A 14,627-nucleotide genomic window follows, 5' to 3' on the forward strand; every position below is an offset into this window, starting at 1 on the left:
TGAAAACCCAAAATTTCTATCTCACAAAATTAGCATATTTCATCCGACCAATAAAAGAAAAGTGTTTTTAATACAAAAAACGTCAACTTTCAAATAATCATGTACAGTTATGCACTCAATACTTGGTCGGGAATCCTTTGGCAGAAATGACTGCTTCAATGCGGCGTGGCATGGAGGCAATCAGCCTGTGGCACTGCTGAGGTCTTATGGAGGCCCAGGATGCTTCGATAGCGGCCTTTAGCTCATCCAGAGTGTTGGGTCTTGAGTCTCTCAACGTTCTCTTCACAATATCCCACAGATTCTCTATGGGGTTCAGGTCAGGAGAGTTGGCAGGCCAATTGAGCACAGTGATACCATGGTCAGTAAACCATTTACCAGTGGTGTTGGCACTGTGAGCAGGTGCCAGGTCGTGCTGAAAAATGAAATCTTCATCTCCATAAAGCTTTTCAGGAGATGGAAGCATGAAGTGCTCCAAAATCTCCTGATAGCTAGCTGCATTGACCCTGCCCTTGATAAAACACAGTGGACCAACACCAGCAGCTGATACGGCACCCCAGACCATCACTGACTGTGGGTACTTGACACTGGACTTCTGGCATTTTGGCATTTCCTTCTCCCCAGTCTTCCTCCAGACTCTGGCACCTTGATTTCCGAATGACATGCAGAATTTGCTTTCATCCGAAAAAAGTACTTTGGACCACTGAGCAACAGTCCAGTGCTGCTTCTCTGTAGCCCAGGTCAGGCGCTTCTGCCGCTGTTTCTGGTTCAAAAGTGGCTTGACCTGGGGAATGCGGCACCTGTAGCCCATTTCCTGCACACGCCTGTGCACGGTGGCTCTGGATGTTTCTACTCCAGACTCAGTCCACTGCTTCCACAGGTCCCCCAAGGTCTGGAATCGGCCCTTCTCCACAATCTTCCTCAGGGTCCGGTCACCTCTTCTCAGTAGTGCAGCGTTTTCTGCCACACTTTTTCCTTCCCACAGACTTCCCACTGAGGTGCCTTGATACAGCACTCTGGGAACAGCCTATTTGTTCAGAAATGTCTTTCTGTGTCTTACCCTCTTGCTTGAGGGTGTCAATAGTGGCCTTCTGGACAGCAGTCAGGTCGGCAGTTTTACCCATGATTGGGGTTTTGAGTGATGAACCAGGCTGGGAGTTTTAAAGGCCTCAGGAATCTTTTGCAGGTGTTTAGAGTTAACTAGTTGATTCAGATGATTAGGTTCATAGCTCGTTTAGAGACCCTTTTAATGAGATGCTAATTTTGTGAGATAGGAATTTTGGGTTTTCATGAGCTGTATGCCAAAATCATCCGTATTAAGACAATAAAAGACCTGAAATATTTCACTTAGTGTGCAGTGAATCTAAAATATATGAATGTTAAATTTTCATCATGACATTATGGAAAATAATGAACTTTATCACAATATGCTAATATTTTGAGAAGGACCTGTATATGTGAACCTATAGGCTACCACGTGATTTAACGAGGCCATATACAATCAGGGTTGCTTTGACCTGCTTGTTGATAGCTGTTCCCTTTTCAGCACACAGAACACACAGCCCCAGTTTTCCTTACATATTTATCTCCTTGGACTCCAGAACGTTCATAGACTCAACCTTAAGAAAGGTTCTGATGCTTTTGGATCTTTAAGGATCTTGAATGCCTGTTTTCGAATAGTGGGGTTTTAAACTGCTTTTGTGGTTTTGTGTGTTTTATCCCTTTTGTATGGAAAGCTCTATGGTATCTGTTTTTTACACATTATATACAGCATCTTCCAAACATATTGTCATCTCTAGTAAAAATGTTTCAAAGCCTTAAAATATTTTTTACTAAAGTAGTATAATCTCACACTGAAAATTTGTAGAATAATACAACCTTTCACTTTAGTTCTTTTTATTCTCGGGGGGTTGAAATCCCACACAATTATTGGTGCTCTTAACAACTCCTTTAAAATCAATCTGACTGAAGAACTTTTTAAAATGTACTGTACTTTTGGAAGTTGGCAAGAATGCCTAGCAACTTGTAACTAGTAATCCATGACTCTCTGTTTCCCTGGGGTATAAATATGACATATTAAGGAAGCCATTTCTCTTTTTCCACTTTTTAAATAGGAAAGATATGACAATATACCTTTAAATAAGGCAGATGTTGATCTTCATATGATGATCTTTCATGTGACAAAAATGCTCCAGGTGGGTCTTGTGTTATGATATCTTGGGGGTTGCATGGCATCATGAACCACCAGACTATTTAAATACAAACCTGAAAGTCGCCACCAGAAAGCTGAAATTGGGTTTTCATTGGGTTGTTCAGCCAGAAACAAAATCGACTTTCTTCCATGGTCATCTGAATCCCCAGATCTAAATCCTATAGAAAAGCTGTGGGGTGAGCCCTTATTTCTGTTTAATCTTATAATATGACGATATTCTCAATAAATACTTTAAGTCCCTCTTTTACAGAGTGGTAGCCCTTTCCAGACATGGAAGGTTAATGTAATTATGATATTATTCTAATGATTTCCATTTCCACTCATACGTACTGTATGTTTTACAAACTGCAATGGAAGAATACATTAGGAATATCTGTTATGATCCTCAGGACTTAGATTTTGTTTTTATTTTGTGGTTTGGTGCTGTACTTTTAGCATTTAATTTCTTGTTTTAAGTTCTGTTTTAATTTATGGTTCCTGTTCTGTTTTCATGATGTTTCTTGTGCACTGTGTTCTGTTTACTTACTGTTTTCTTTTACACTGTTCCTGGGCTGTCAGAGAAGGTGGGGACGAGTCTACTAGAGACTGTTCCTGAGTGCTTCGAGGATGACTCATTTCTGTTTAAGCTGATGTGATTCTTTTTTCATTCATACATTGTATTCTTTTTTACTTCCTGCTTTCCCTTAAAGTTGTCAATTTTGCTCTTATATTTCTAGTTACTCTTGTGTTTGGTCCTGCTCTCTTTAGTGATTGTTTCGCTTCATCATAGTTTTTCCCAGTGTTTGTTTGTGTTTAGTCAGGTCTCTTTATCATATATTCTAACAGGGTTGGACCAAAGTGCAGGAGTCTCATGATGTTGGTAATGATTTCTTAAAACCAAAGACTTGCATTAAAGGAACAGGTAAAACAGGAACTTTAGACTGGAACAACCAAAGTAATGGAGTGCAGGAACAACAGCATGAATAAATAATGATAAGGATGATCTGGCAGAAGGTAATGAAACAGACTTTTAACTGCTGCGGAGGTGATTGAATGACACGAGGAGCCGATCAGGTCACGTGGGCCTGAGCTTTGGACTGTTCCTCTGTGTGACAAAGACTTTGCTCTTTAATCAACTAAATGTGAATCTGCCAAGATAAAAGGTAAGGGAAATTATTAATGGTTAAGAAACATAAATTGAGAAATTTAGGAGCAGATGATGAGGATGAAGAATGAGAAGTAAAGCCATGTCGGGCGTCTGGAAGTTGTCGTTGAGGGATCCAAGACACCATCGGTAAATCACGTGGTTTGATTAAAGAACTATTGACCAGAACAATGCCGAGTACTCACAGCTGTGCTGTGAATGGGCCAGAGTGGGGAATGAGTCGTCGTCGTCTTCCGCTTTATCCGGGACCGGGTCGCGGGGGCTGCAGACTCAGGAGAGACGCCCAGACGTCCCTCTCTCCAGACACCTCCTCCAGTTCCTCCAGGGGGAGGCAAAGGCGTTCCCAGGCCAGCCGAGAGACATAGTCCCTCCAGCGTGTCCTGGGCCGTCTTCTGGGCCTCCTCCCGGTGGGACGTGCCTGGAACACCTCCCGAGGAAGGCGTCCAGGAGGCATCCGGTATAGATGCCCGAGCCACCTCAACTGACTCCTCTCGATGTGGAGGAGCAGCGGCTCTACTCCGAGCCCCTCCCGGATGGCCGAGCTCCTCACCCTATCTCTAAGGGAGTGCCCGGCCACCCTACGGAGGAAGCTCATTTCAGCCGCTTGGCTAGAGGGGGCCAGCAGGACCACCTCATCTGCAAAAAGAAGAGACGAAATCCACTGGTCCTCAAACCAGACCCCCTCCGGCCCTCGGCTGCCCCTAGAAATCCTGTCCATAAAAGTTATGAACAGGACCGGTGACAAAGGGTAGCCCTGCCGGAGTCCAACATGCACCGGGAACAGGTCCGACTTAGTGCCGGCAATGCGAACCAAACTCCTGCTCCGCTTGTACAGAGACCGGATGGCCCCTAATAAAGGGCCCCCGATTCAATACTCCTGGAACACCCCCCACAGGGCATCACGAGGGACACAGTCGAATGGTCCAGTGTTCCACGACCGGGACAAAAACCACACTGCTCCTCCTGAAGCCGAGGTTCGACTATCGGCCGAGTTACAATGTAACAGAGTATGTCCCAAGACCGTTTAAGTGCTTTAACTGCCAAAGATTTGGTCACACAGCTCAGACATGTAAAGGAAAAAGAAGGTGTGCACAATGTGGAGAAGATCATGAGAATGAACAGTGCAATAAGAGAAGACAACCTAAATGCTGCAGTTGTATTGGTAACCAGTGTTTCATATGGGGGCAGTGAGGTAATGAAGAGGGAGGTGCAGGTTCAACAGACTATATGCAACAAAATCTCATACACAGAGGTAGTCAAAGTGGTAAGACTAAAGATTGATATCCAGGTGGAAAATAGGACGGATGCAAAGTTAAGCCAAACTAATGAAAATATAGTATATCTGGAGAGATTGGTGACATTTATTGCAAGAATCATAAATGAAACAATGGAAATAAAGCCAAAAACAGAGAATTCAAATAATAGTGAAAGTGGCAGCAAATCATCTTGGCATTCATGGACTAACCTGGGAGGAAGTGAGGGATGATCTCTGTGCTCAGGCTGACCAGGAAGCAGCATGGATAGGATAGCTAATATCGTATGGTCTTCCTTCTACACTGGAATGCAGGAAGTCTAATGGTCAGGAATGTAAGCACTTTATTAATAAGTTAGTTGTTGCCCCAGAAGTGATATATATACAAGAGACTCGGCTAAAACCCCAATTAGATTTTAGAATTTTAAATTATATCACTGTAAGATGTGTTTGGGTGAAAGGTAATGGAGGTGGCTGTGCCACTTTTATTAAGGAGGACTTGCCTTACAGAGTGATTAAGAGAGGGAAGGAAGATGAGTTTGTTGAAGTGGAGATTTGTATTAATGCAGAACCACTTATAATAATAATTTACTACAATCCATGTGAAAGATTAGACCTAGACAAACTGAAGGGAATACAGGGACAGAAAAGAAATAAAATTATTTGGTGTGGGGACTTTAATGCTCATAGCAATTTATGGAATGGATAAAGATATAAATGGAGATATATTAGAACAACTTTTGGAGGACAATCACTTCAATTAAATTCAATTCAAAAATACTTTATTAATCCCAAAGGTAAATTAAAAGTTGTTGTAGCTCATATTATGAAGGTTTCTTCAAAGAGCCGTTGTAGATGCTGATGGCTGTGGGCAGGAAGGATCTCCTGTAGCTCCGTCTTACAGCAGATCTGAAGAAGCCTCTGACTGAAGACACTCTGTTGTTGTAGGACAGTCTGATGAAGAGGATGCTCAGGGTTCTCCATAATGTTCTTCATTTTATGAAGAATCCGTCTTTCCACAATGATCTCCAGAGGTTCTAGAGGAGTCCTCAGAACAGAGCCAGCCTTCTTTATCAGCTTGTTGAGCTTTTTTAAGTCCCTGGCTCTGATGCTGCTTCCCCAGCAGATGATGGCAGAAGAGATCACACTCTCCACAACAGACTTATAGAAGATATGCAGCATCTTGCTGCAAACACCAAAGGACCTAAGCTTCCTCAAGAAGTACAGTCTGCTCTGTCCCTTCTTCTAGACAGCTTCACAGTTGCATCTCCACTCTAGTCAGTTGTCCAGGTATTTATACTTGTCCACCACCTCCACTTCTTCTCCCATGATGGAAATAGTGTTTGACTTATTCCTGTTTCTCTTAAAATCTACAATCATCTCCTTTGTTTTAGTCACGTTCAAAATGAGATGATTGTTTCCACACCATGCCACAAAGCGGTCCTCCCTGTACTCATCTTCTTGTCCATCTCTGATCCACCCCACGACTGCAGAATCATCCGAGTATTTCTGTAGATGACAGGAGTCTGTCTTGTACTGGAAGTCTGAGGTGTACAGAGTGAAAAGGAATGGTGAGAGTACAGTCCCCTGTTGTGCTCCTGTGCTGCTGACTACCTGGTTAGACTCACAACCCTTCAGTCTCACAAACTGTGGTCTGTTTGTCAGGTAGTCTTTGATCCAGGAGATTGTTGAGGCCTCCACCTGAGTCTTGTTGAGTTTCTGACAAAACAAATCAGGTTGGATTGTATTAAATGCACTGGAGAAATCAATGAAATGAGATTTGCACTTGGTGTGTATGAATGATGGGAGAGAGGCAAAACTAGATGTTCACACAGGAAATTACTCGGCAATAGATTTAACACTGGTATCAAGAGATTTAGCTAGAATGTGTGAGTGGGAGGTACAGCAGGATACAACAATTGGTAGTGATCATTTTCTGATTTTGTGTAGGATTCATATGAATAGAAAGATAGAAGTGGAGGAAAGGCAGGGAAAGTGGGTATTTGATAAAATTTGACATCTTTCATATAAATATTTTTAAATATTTATATGAAAGATATAGTGAGAAAGTTAATTTAAATTTAGATATAGAGAATGTTGAGAGAAAAACTGAGGAAATTATACTAAAGGCAGCAAAATTGACAATCCCTATGAGTAAGGGTAAGCTAAAAAAGAGAGCGGTACCATGTTGGACACAAGAGTGTGGTGAAGCAGTAAAAGAAAGGAATCGAGCTTTTAGAATATTAAGGAAAACACATAATTTTGAAAACTTAATTAAGTATAAAAGAGCTGAGGCACAAGTCAGGAGAGTTATTAAAAAAGAAAAGAAGGATAAATGGAGGGATTTTGTGAAACAATAAGAAGAACAACAGCTATCAATAATGTATAAAGAATGATTAGGAAAGTGAGAGGTAAAAGACAGGAGAGAACATATCCAATTTTAAAATATGAGCAAGAGACGTCTGTAATAAATGAAAAGACAGTCGAGATACACATTTGCAAAGATCCATAGTTCGGATAATTTAACAGATCAAGGGAAATATAGAAGGGAACAGACAAGGGAAGAGAACGCTATAATCGTACAACCCCAGGTAATATAATGGATGCTATGGATGCAAGAAATGAAGAGAGCAATATCAAAATCAGGATTGACAGCACCAGGAAAAGATCAGATAAGCATTTAGGAAACCAAATAGAAGATAAACATTTAGGCTTGTTTAATAACAATTGGGAGGAATGAAGGCTATCTAACAATTATAAATCCAACTATCAACCCAGAAAAGGACCCAACAAACCCTTCAAATTATAGGCCCATTGCACTCACGTCATGTATTGGTAAGATTACGGAGAGAATAATAACTGAAAGAATTACAGATTATATAGAAAGTAGTGGATTATTGTCATCATATCAAAGGGGGTTTAGAAAAGGAAGAGGCAGATAGATAGTCCCTATTGTATGTTTTGAAGCAGATATTTGAAAAGCCCAAGTTAATAATGTGGTGGTAGCGGTATTTTTTGATTTTGAAAAAGCGTATGATATGGTATGGAAGGATGGATTACTTATAAAACTACATAAAATGGGAATAACAGGAAGAGCATATAGTTGGATTAAAACATTTTTATATGATACAGATATATTGAGGGAAAATGTAAGAAAATCGTAAATATAATAAGGTGTTTAACAGGATCAGACTGGGGAGCAGATAAAACTGTTCTAAAAAGGTATATACTGCTTTAATAAGATCCATATTGGATTATGGATCTGTAGTATATAAACAAGCTACACAAACCCTGATTCATAAATTAGAGGTAATTCTGAATCAAGTGCTGAGATGATGCTGTGGAGCTATGAAAACGTCTCCAAATTTGGCTGTACATGTGGAAATGGGAGAGCTCCCCTTGCACTTAAACAAGTTATGATGAACGACGTTTGCAAGGACATCCAGTAGTTAAAACGTTACAGCCGTGCTGGGAAGTTGAAAAGCAACAGTAGACAGTTTTTCTTGGGCAGCAACTAAATGTGGTAAGAAAAGTGGGATTACAACAGAAGAGATACAGCACTGCTGTGCCCTATTCAGTTACACCTTATTGGTTGTTTCCTAGCATTAATATTGATCTAGATATCCATAAAGAAATGCAGATTTATAAAGGTAATAGGAATTAGATAGATGTAGTAAATCACAAAATTGAGACCACATACAGATTATTTCTCGCAATATATAGAGATGGTTCTAAGGATTCAGTAACGATTTAGCATACGAAATTTATGAAACTTTACTTAGACTTGCACAATCTCATTTAATAGTTAAGTTCATGTGGGTTCCTGCTCATAAAGAGATTGAAGGTGCTGGAGTTGCAGATCGTCTAGCCTAACAGTCTTTAATTCAAGATATAATTATGGAAACAGCATTTAGTGAATCCGAAGTAAAATCTGTTATTAAGAACAAAGTAAAATCAGAATCACACCTCTAGTCGGTCATGGCAGATGGCCGCTCACACTTAGCCTGGGTCTGCTAGAGGTTTCTGTAGTTTTTAGTATAACAATGGCCACCAGTGGGCTCTAGATGGACAAACTTTATCAGTTTATTATTTTACTTAGTACCCCTACACATACCCCATTCTAAAATGGCCAAACTCTAACACTCAATAATTTATTCTACCCTCCCCAACAACCCAGCACCATTCCAAACCCTTTGTGAAGTGCCTTGAGATGACATGTGCTGTGAATTGTCGCTATATAAATAAAACTGAATTGAATTGAATTGAATAGAATGGCAGCAGCTTTGGGAGGAGGGAATCAAAGGTCGACATCTATTTCAAATACAAAAGAGGGTAGGGAAAATGGAAGTAATTGGAGAAAATCAAAAAGAACAAGCAGTCATAACAGGATTACGATTAGGACATTCACAGTTAAATAAAACTTTACATATCTTGGGTAAACATCCAACAGGCAGATGTGATTGTGGAATGGATTTGGAAACAGTAGAGCATATTGTCATTCAGTGTTAAATGTATAGGGTGAGAAGAGAAAAATTAAAGCAAGAATTAAGTAAGTATGGTGTGGAAGCATTAAGAGTAAACATAGTATTAGCTAAACATGAAATGATAAATAGAGCATTTATAGGATTTTTAAGGTAAACAGGATCAATTATAAGAATAGAAATTAGGTCAGTTAGATACTCTGGCCCACACTCCAGCACAGTAGATGGCGATAATGCATCTTAACATTTGATGTCACCCGCTAATAATCCCCCCCCCAAAAAAAAAGAAGAATGACATTAGAGCCATGTAAGACTCATCAGAAGAATACCATGCAGCTGGGAGAAGGACTAACACAAGACTGGACACTGATGGAGTTAATTAGGACACAACAAGATCTTAGAAAAAGCTAATGAACTAAAAGCTAATGACAAAACTGAAATAAGAATCTAAACCAATAAACAAAGAACAAAACATACAAAAACAGACAATCTCAACAGTGAACAATGTATGAAAAACCTACTTCCCAAAATAATCTAAATACAAAACCAAGTCAAAACCAAAAACACAAAGCCCCATGGATCATGCCATTTTATCCTTGCTCAGTTGCCTCTCCAGTCAACCTCAGTATATAAGCTTCCATTTTCCATTCATTCCTTATCTGGCCCTCCTGTTACCCATTGTTCTGCTTGGTTTTTAATGTGTCATCTGTGGGGGGTTTTATTTCGTTGAAATTCTTGTGTTCTGTCTTTTTCTGTCATCTAATTAAATGTTCATTCTTCATCAATTCGTCCTTCGGTTTCCTGCGTTTGTGGCATCTCTAATCAAGTAATCATGACGATACTCACCAAAGCTATCTTTCTAATGATTCCAAATTCAACAGCACATCCTCACATTAAAACATAAACAGGAAATAACTTGGTTTTATTACCATACATGCCAGCAGCATACATTACAGAAGATGCTGTCTGAACTTATAAGGCTATTGAGTGATGATAGGTAAGTACAATAAACCTCATGTGTTATTCATAGGTTTTTAACACTTCTGTGCTTCCTTTCTGCTCCGTGTCCATCCGCTTTGTCTTTCCATCTCAGGGACAAAAAGCCTCTCAAGTGAGCGCCCACAAAGATCATCGACAACAACAGCAACAGTAAAGCACTTAGCAGTGGAAGGACCCATCTTTGTTTTCTCAAACATGACAAATCCAATGGAGCCACACTTTTTCCTTTGGCCCGGGGAAAAGTGGGGAGTTTTGCTCTGAGAGAAGTACTGAAACCTTTAAAAAACATCCTCAGATGTAGTGCCCTGTTGACATGTTCGGCATATCTCAAGGAGCCATCATTAAAGAAATGCAGCAATCTTATGAGCAGCCCTCGCCCCACCACCCTTCGTGTAAGTGCTTCACCTCACTTGTATCTATTCTCAGTGATTGAATTACTACAGGGTAATGGAAACCATGTAGAGTGCTGTGGGACATCCTTTTCCCACACAACAACCGTTTAATCACAGACAAACAGTGGGCACAGTGCCACATTATATATCAATGTCTGTACATGAGAGAGAGGAGGAGACAGGAAGGCAACAACAAAAAAAGAGACTGACTTTCTGTGTCATCAGGGGTAATCTTTGAAACTCTGAAGCGTTTTTTTGTTTTTTTTGTAATGTAAGCTGAAAAAAAAAAAAACATATCCAAGACTGAAAGGCATTTGCTAGATACCTACCTGGCATCATAATGGATCTTAACTGGCACTATAAATATGTAAAGTGATGATGAGATTGGCATTTTATTGCCTCCTTTGCTACTTAGACCCCCCTTGTGAGCATGCTGATAGACAAGCATTACCTCAACCCTATCACCACGCAGTGGACTGTTCGTGTGCAGAATTAACACACAAATAACCCACAACCACAGATGTTTCTCACTATCAGATCAGAGGAAACATCTCCACCACCCTCCCTACCTCTACCAGATTCTGGGCTTTCCCAGTCACGACCAACATCTCATTTTTCACTTCCCATTTTTTTGTTGTGAGATCTCCTTTTTGTGAAGCTTTGATTCCTTTGTCCCGTGATGTCGTCTCTTTTGAGGGAAGAAATGCAAAGAGTTTTATTTCGACCTGCAAAACACAGACTTGTGGAGTTTATTGAGATCGAAGAGCCGTTGCCTGGAAGGCATTTTCTCTGCGTCTCAGGTAAACGGCTTTTATTGTGCTCCTGTTTTTACTGCAGATAAAAAGCCTGGTGCTGCACAGCATCCCTTTTCCCACTTAAAGTGTCTTTCTGTTCCTACAGTTGGACAGAACAAAGTGGTGCAGTTAAGCATAGTGCATTGTCAGATCTCTAAGACGACCAAAAAATCTGGATCCAAGAAGTTGCAAACCCAACGTTCCAGCATCCAGGAGTGCTACAAGAAGATAGAGATATGGTCTCTGAACGACTTGACTCTTGTTGATGGACGAGACCCTGATGTGGTAGTTTATTAAATTTGATTTAAATGTTCTTGTATTTATTCTTTCACATCTATCTATCTATCTATCTATCTATCTATCTATCTATCTATCTATCTATCTATCTATCTATCTATCTATCTATCTATCTATCTATCTATCTATCTATCTATCTATCTATCTATCTATCTATCTATCTATCTATCTATCTATCTATCTATCTATCTATCTATCTATCTATCTATCTATTTTTTTATTTTTGCTAAATTATAGCTTATTAATTGTTATTGGTTCTTTTTTTTACCATTTTATTGTTTCTACAAATTGCGTCCTCGCATTACTGTAAGAAATATGTCATTACAATTAGAATCAACTTAAATGGTCAGGTTTGTGAGTGCAAACAAGGAATTTGACTTTTATTTCCTTTATTTAATCAAAAACATTTTAACTGAAAAAAATGTAATGGTGTCATAGAAGCCAGTTTGTAATACTTCTAGAAGTACACCCTTCAAAAATTATTTCAAGTCCCTGAACATTTCACAGTTTTGCATGTTTAAACTAGAAACGTCAATGTGTTTATTGGGATTTGATGTAATATATTATGGGCTGCATGGCGGCGCAGTTGGTAGCACTGTTGCCTTGCAGCAAGAAGGTCCTGGGTTCAATTCCCAGCCGGGGGTCTTTCTGCATGGAGTTTGCATGTTCTCCCTGTGCATGCGTGGGTTCTCACCAGGTACTCTGGCTTCATCCCAAAGACATGCCTGTTAGGTTAATTGGTCTCTCTAAATTGCCCTTAGGTGTGTGAATGAGTGTGTGCTTGGTTGTTTGTGTGTTGCCCTGAGATGGACTGGTGACCTGTCCAGGGTGTAGCCCACCTCTCGCCCATAGACTGCTGGAGATAGGCACCAGCTCCCCCGCGACCCACTATGGAATAAGCGGTAGAAAATGACTGACTGTAATATACTAAGGGTGTCCAAAGTGAGGCATAGGGGCCTTTTGTCGGTCCTTGGAATAATTTTGCGCAGCCCCTGATTGCAATTCAAGGGCGGCACCGATTTGGCCCGCCAGCACAGGCATATGATGCTGATGGACACTTAAAATAATTATTTAGGGAAAGATTTTCACAGAAAGAATGTGTCTACTTAAAATGGACAATGTTGGGTGCAATTCAAAGTACTTGTGTTTAATTCACATATTTTTGCTTTGATTTCAGTTTCACAGTTTTCACCATATCCAGTGACTTTTACAGATCTGGGCACACCCCGTTAAACATACAAACAATAACTTACAGCAAAAAAAAATTCTAAACCAGGGTCGTCCACAGTGCGGCCCGGGGGCCATTTGTGGCCCCTGGACTGATTTTGTGCGCTCCCCGACAGCAACTCAAGAATGATATAGATTGGGCTCACCAGCAAAGCAAAGATGAAGATTTTTATTTTGTTATTTTTATTGGGGGAAAAATAATTCCTGATCAAATTCAAATGGAAAATGTTAGGACAACACAAAGTATTTGTCTTTTAATAGCCATGCTTTTTACTTATTTCAAAGTGACAAGGACCCAATCTATGCAGTGACCCTTACGAAGAAACAATTAACACATACAGGAAGCTTTTTCAAAGAAAGTCACACAAATCCCACTTACTGCTTAGAATATATATATATATATATATATATATATATATATACAAGTACGAGAATATAAATATGTATATATATATATATATTGTTTTTTCAATTTAGCACAAAAGAATTAGCAAACTGGATAACTTTTTATTAGTAAGTAAAACATGGAAAACCCTTTTTAAGTTTTGGATCAACAATGATTTGCACATCCTTTTACTACACAAACTGACTACTTTATTTGTTTAATTAAAATATTGCATGCTTAGATTATTGTTGAGCAAGCAAGAAAAAATCACAATATAATTTTCTGTGATTTTAGTTTTTAAAATTAAAAATTCTTTTTAGGCCCACATGTACTTCCAACTTAACAATTCTGGCCTATGTGACAGAAAGTTTGGACTCCCCTGTCAGAAAATAATCAAATAATAATAATAATAAAAAAAAAGAAAATAATCAACCCCAAATTACAAAGGAATTGTTTTCATAAATCCGACTACTTAGTTCATTTCATTAAAACATTGTATGCTTGGCATTTTATTTATAAAGACAAACAGAATTTATCAACTTTAATATTGTGGCAAAAGCCTGGAGACCAGCGCAATAGACCAATAGTGTTGTAAAGTGAAAGGAAAATGATAAATAGTTTTTAACATTTGTACGACTACAATTTTGAAAAGTGTGTCATCCAATTCTATTCAGCCTTGTCAACATTGCTTTTTGATGCATCCTGTGTGAACAGTAGGTGGGAAACTAAGACACAACAAAAAACAAAGTGGCCAGCATATTTGAACCCCCTACATCTTCTCATGCACATTGTTTTGCCCTCAGGATGACCCCTGCTTCCTGCTGCACTTCGATAAGGTACGCACAGTGACGGCTATCACCTGCTCAGCCAAATACACGATGGTGCGCGCCCTGGTTGCCCTCTGTGACCGCCACTGTCAGAGGCCGCTGAATCTGCAGAACTTTGACTTCACTTACATCAAGCCCACCACCTACTACTACAACAGAGGGGACTGTGTCGTTCTGTCCCAGATATGCTTCTATGCCTGCAATCTGGTTTGTCTGTCTATGTGTCCTGTGCCGCTGGATGCCTAATGACATAACTCCTGTGTGTGTTTCTCAATAGTGTGTGATCATTGTTGTGCTGTAGCTAATATTCTGTGTGTAATTCGGGTCAATAGGAGGTATGGAGTTTGCTTCAGTTGGGTTTTAATAAAATATCTTGATTTTTTTTTTTTTCTTTTGGCATTAATGCTCTTCTAAGTGAATGTTCACAACAAACACAAGTTTTAGATTGATATTTCTAAAACATCTTTTGTACTTTATTTATAAGTACCTGATCCAACATTCCACTAAATATGACATTCACAGTAAAACAAAATCAACTGTAGAAGACCAACATAATATTGAAGAGATTATTATGTCTTCTTCTCATGGTAAATAAAGAATCCTGTGCACATAGTATGATT

The 14,627-nt window shown here is 39.5% G+C and overlaps 1 protein-coding gene across 1 annotated transcript; it reads left to right on the forward strand.

The window, feature by feature from the left end:
• The first annotated feature begins 3,129 nt into the window (after positions 1 to 3,129).
• Positions 3,130 to 14,620, forward strand: exoc1l (exocyst complex component 1 like). The gene is made up of 4 exons (XM_047366107.1): positions 3,130 to 3,351; positions 10,180 to 11,277; positions 11,378 to 11,556; positions 13,984 to 14,620. Exons 2-4 carry the CDS (start codon positions 11,157 to 11,159, stop codon positions 14,251 to 14,253), a joined length of 570 nt encoding a protein of 189 aa, XP_047222063.1. The 5' UTR covers positions 3,130 to 3,351; positions 10,180 to 11,156; the 3' UTR covers positions 14,254 to 14,620.
• Positions 14,621 to 14,627: the final 7 nt, after the last annotated feature.

The sequence above is a fragment of the Girardinichthys multiradiatus genome, chromosome 5 (genome assembly GCF_021462225.1).
Source record: "Girardinichthys multiradiatus isolate DD_20200921_A chromosome 5, DD_fGirMul_XY1, whole genome shotgun sequence".
Classification (NCBI taxonomy): Eukaryota; Metazoa; Chordata; class Actinopteri; order Cyprinodontiformes; family Goodeidae; genus Girardinichthys; species Girardinichthys multiradiatus.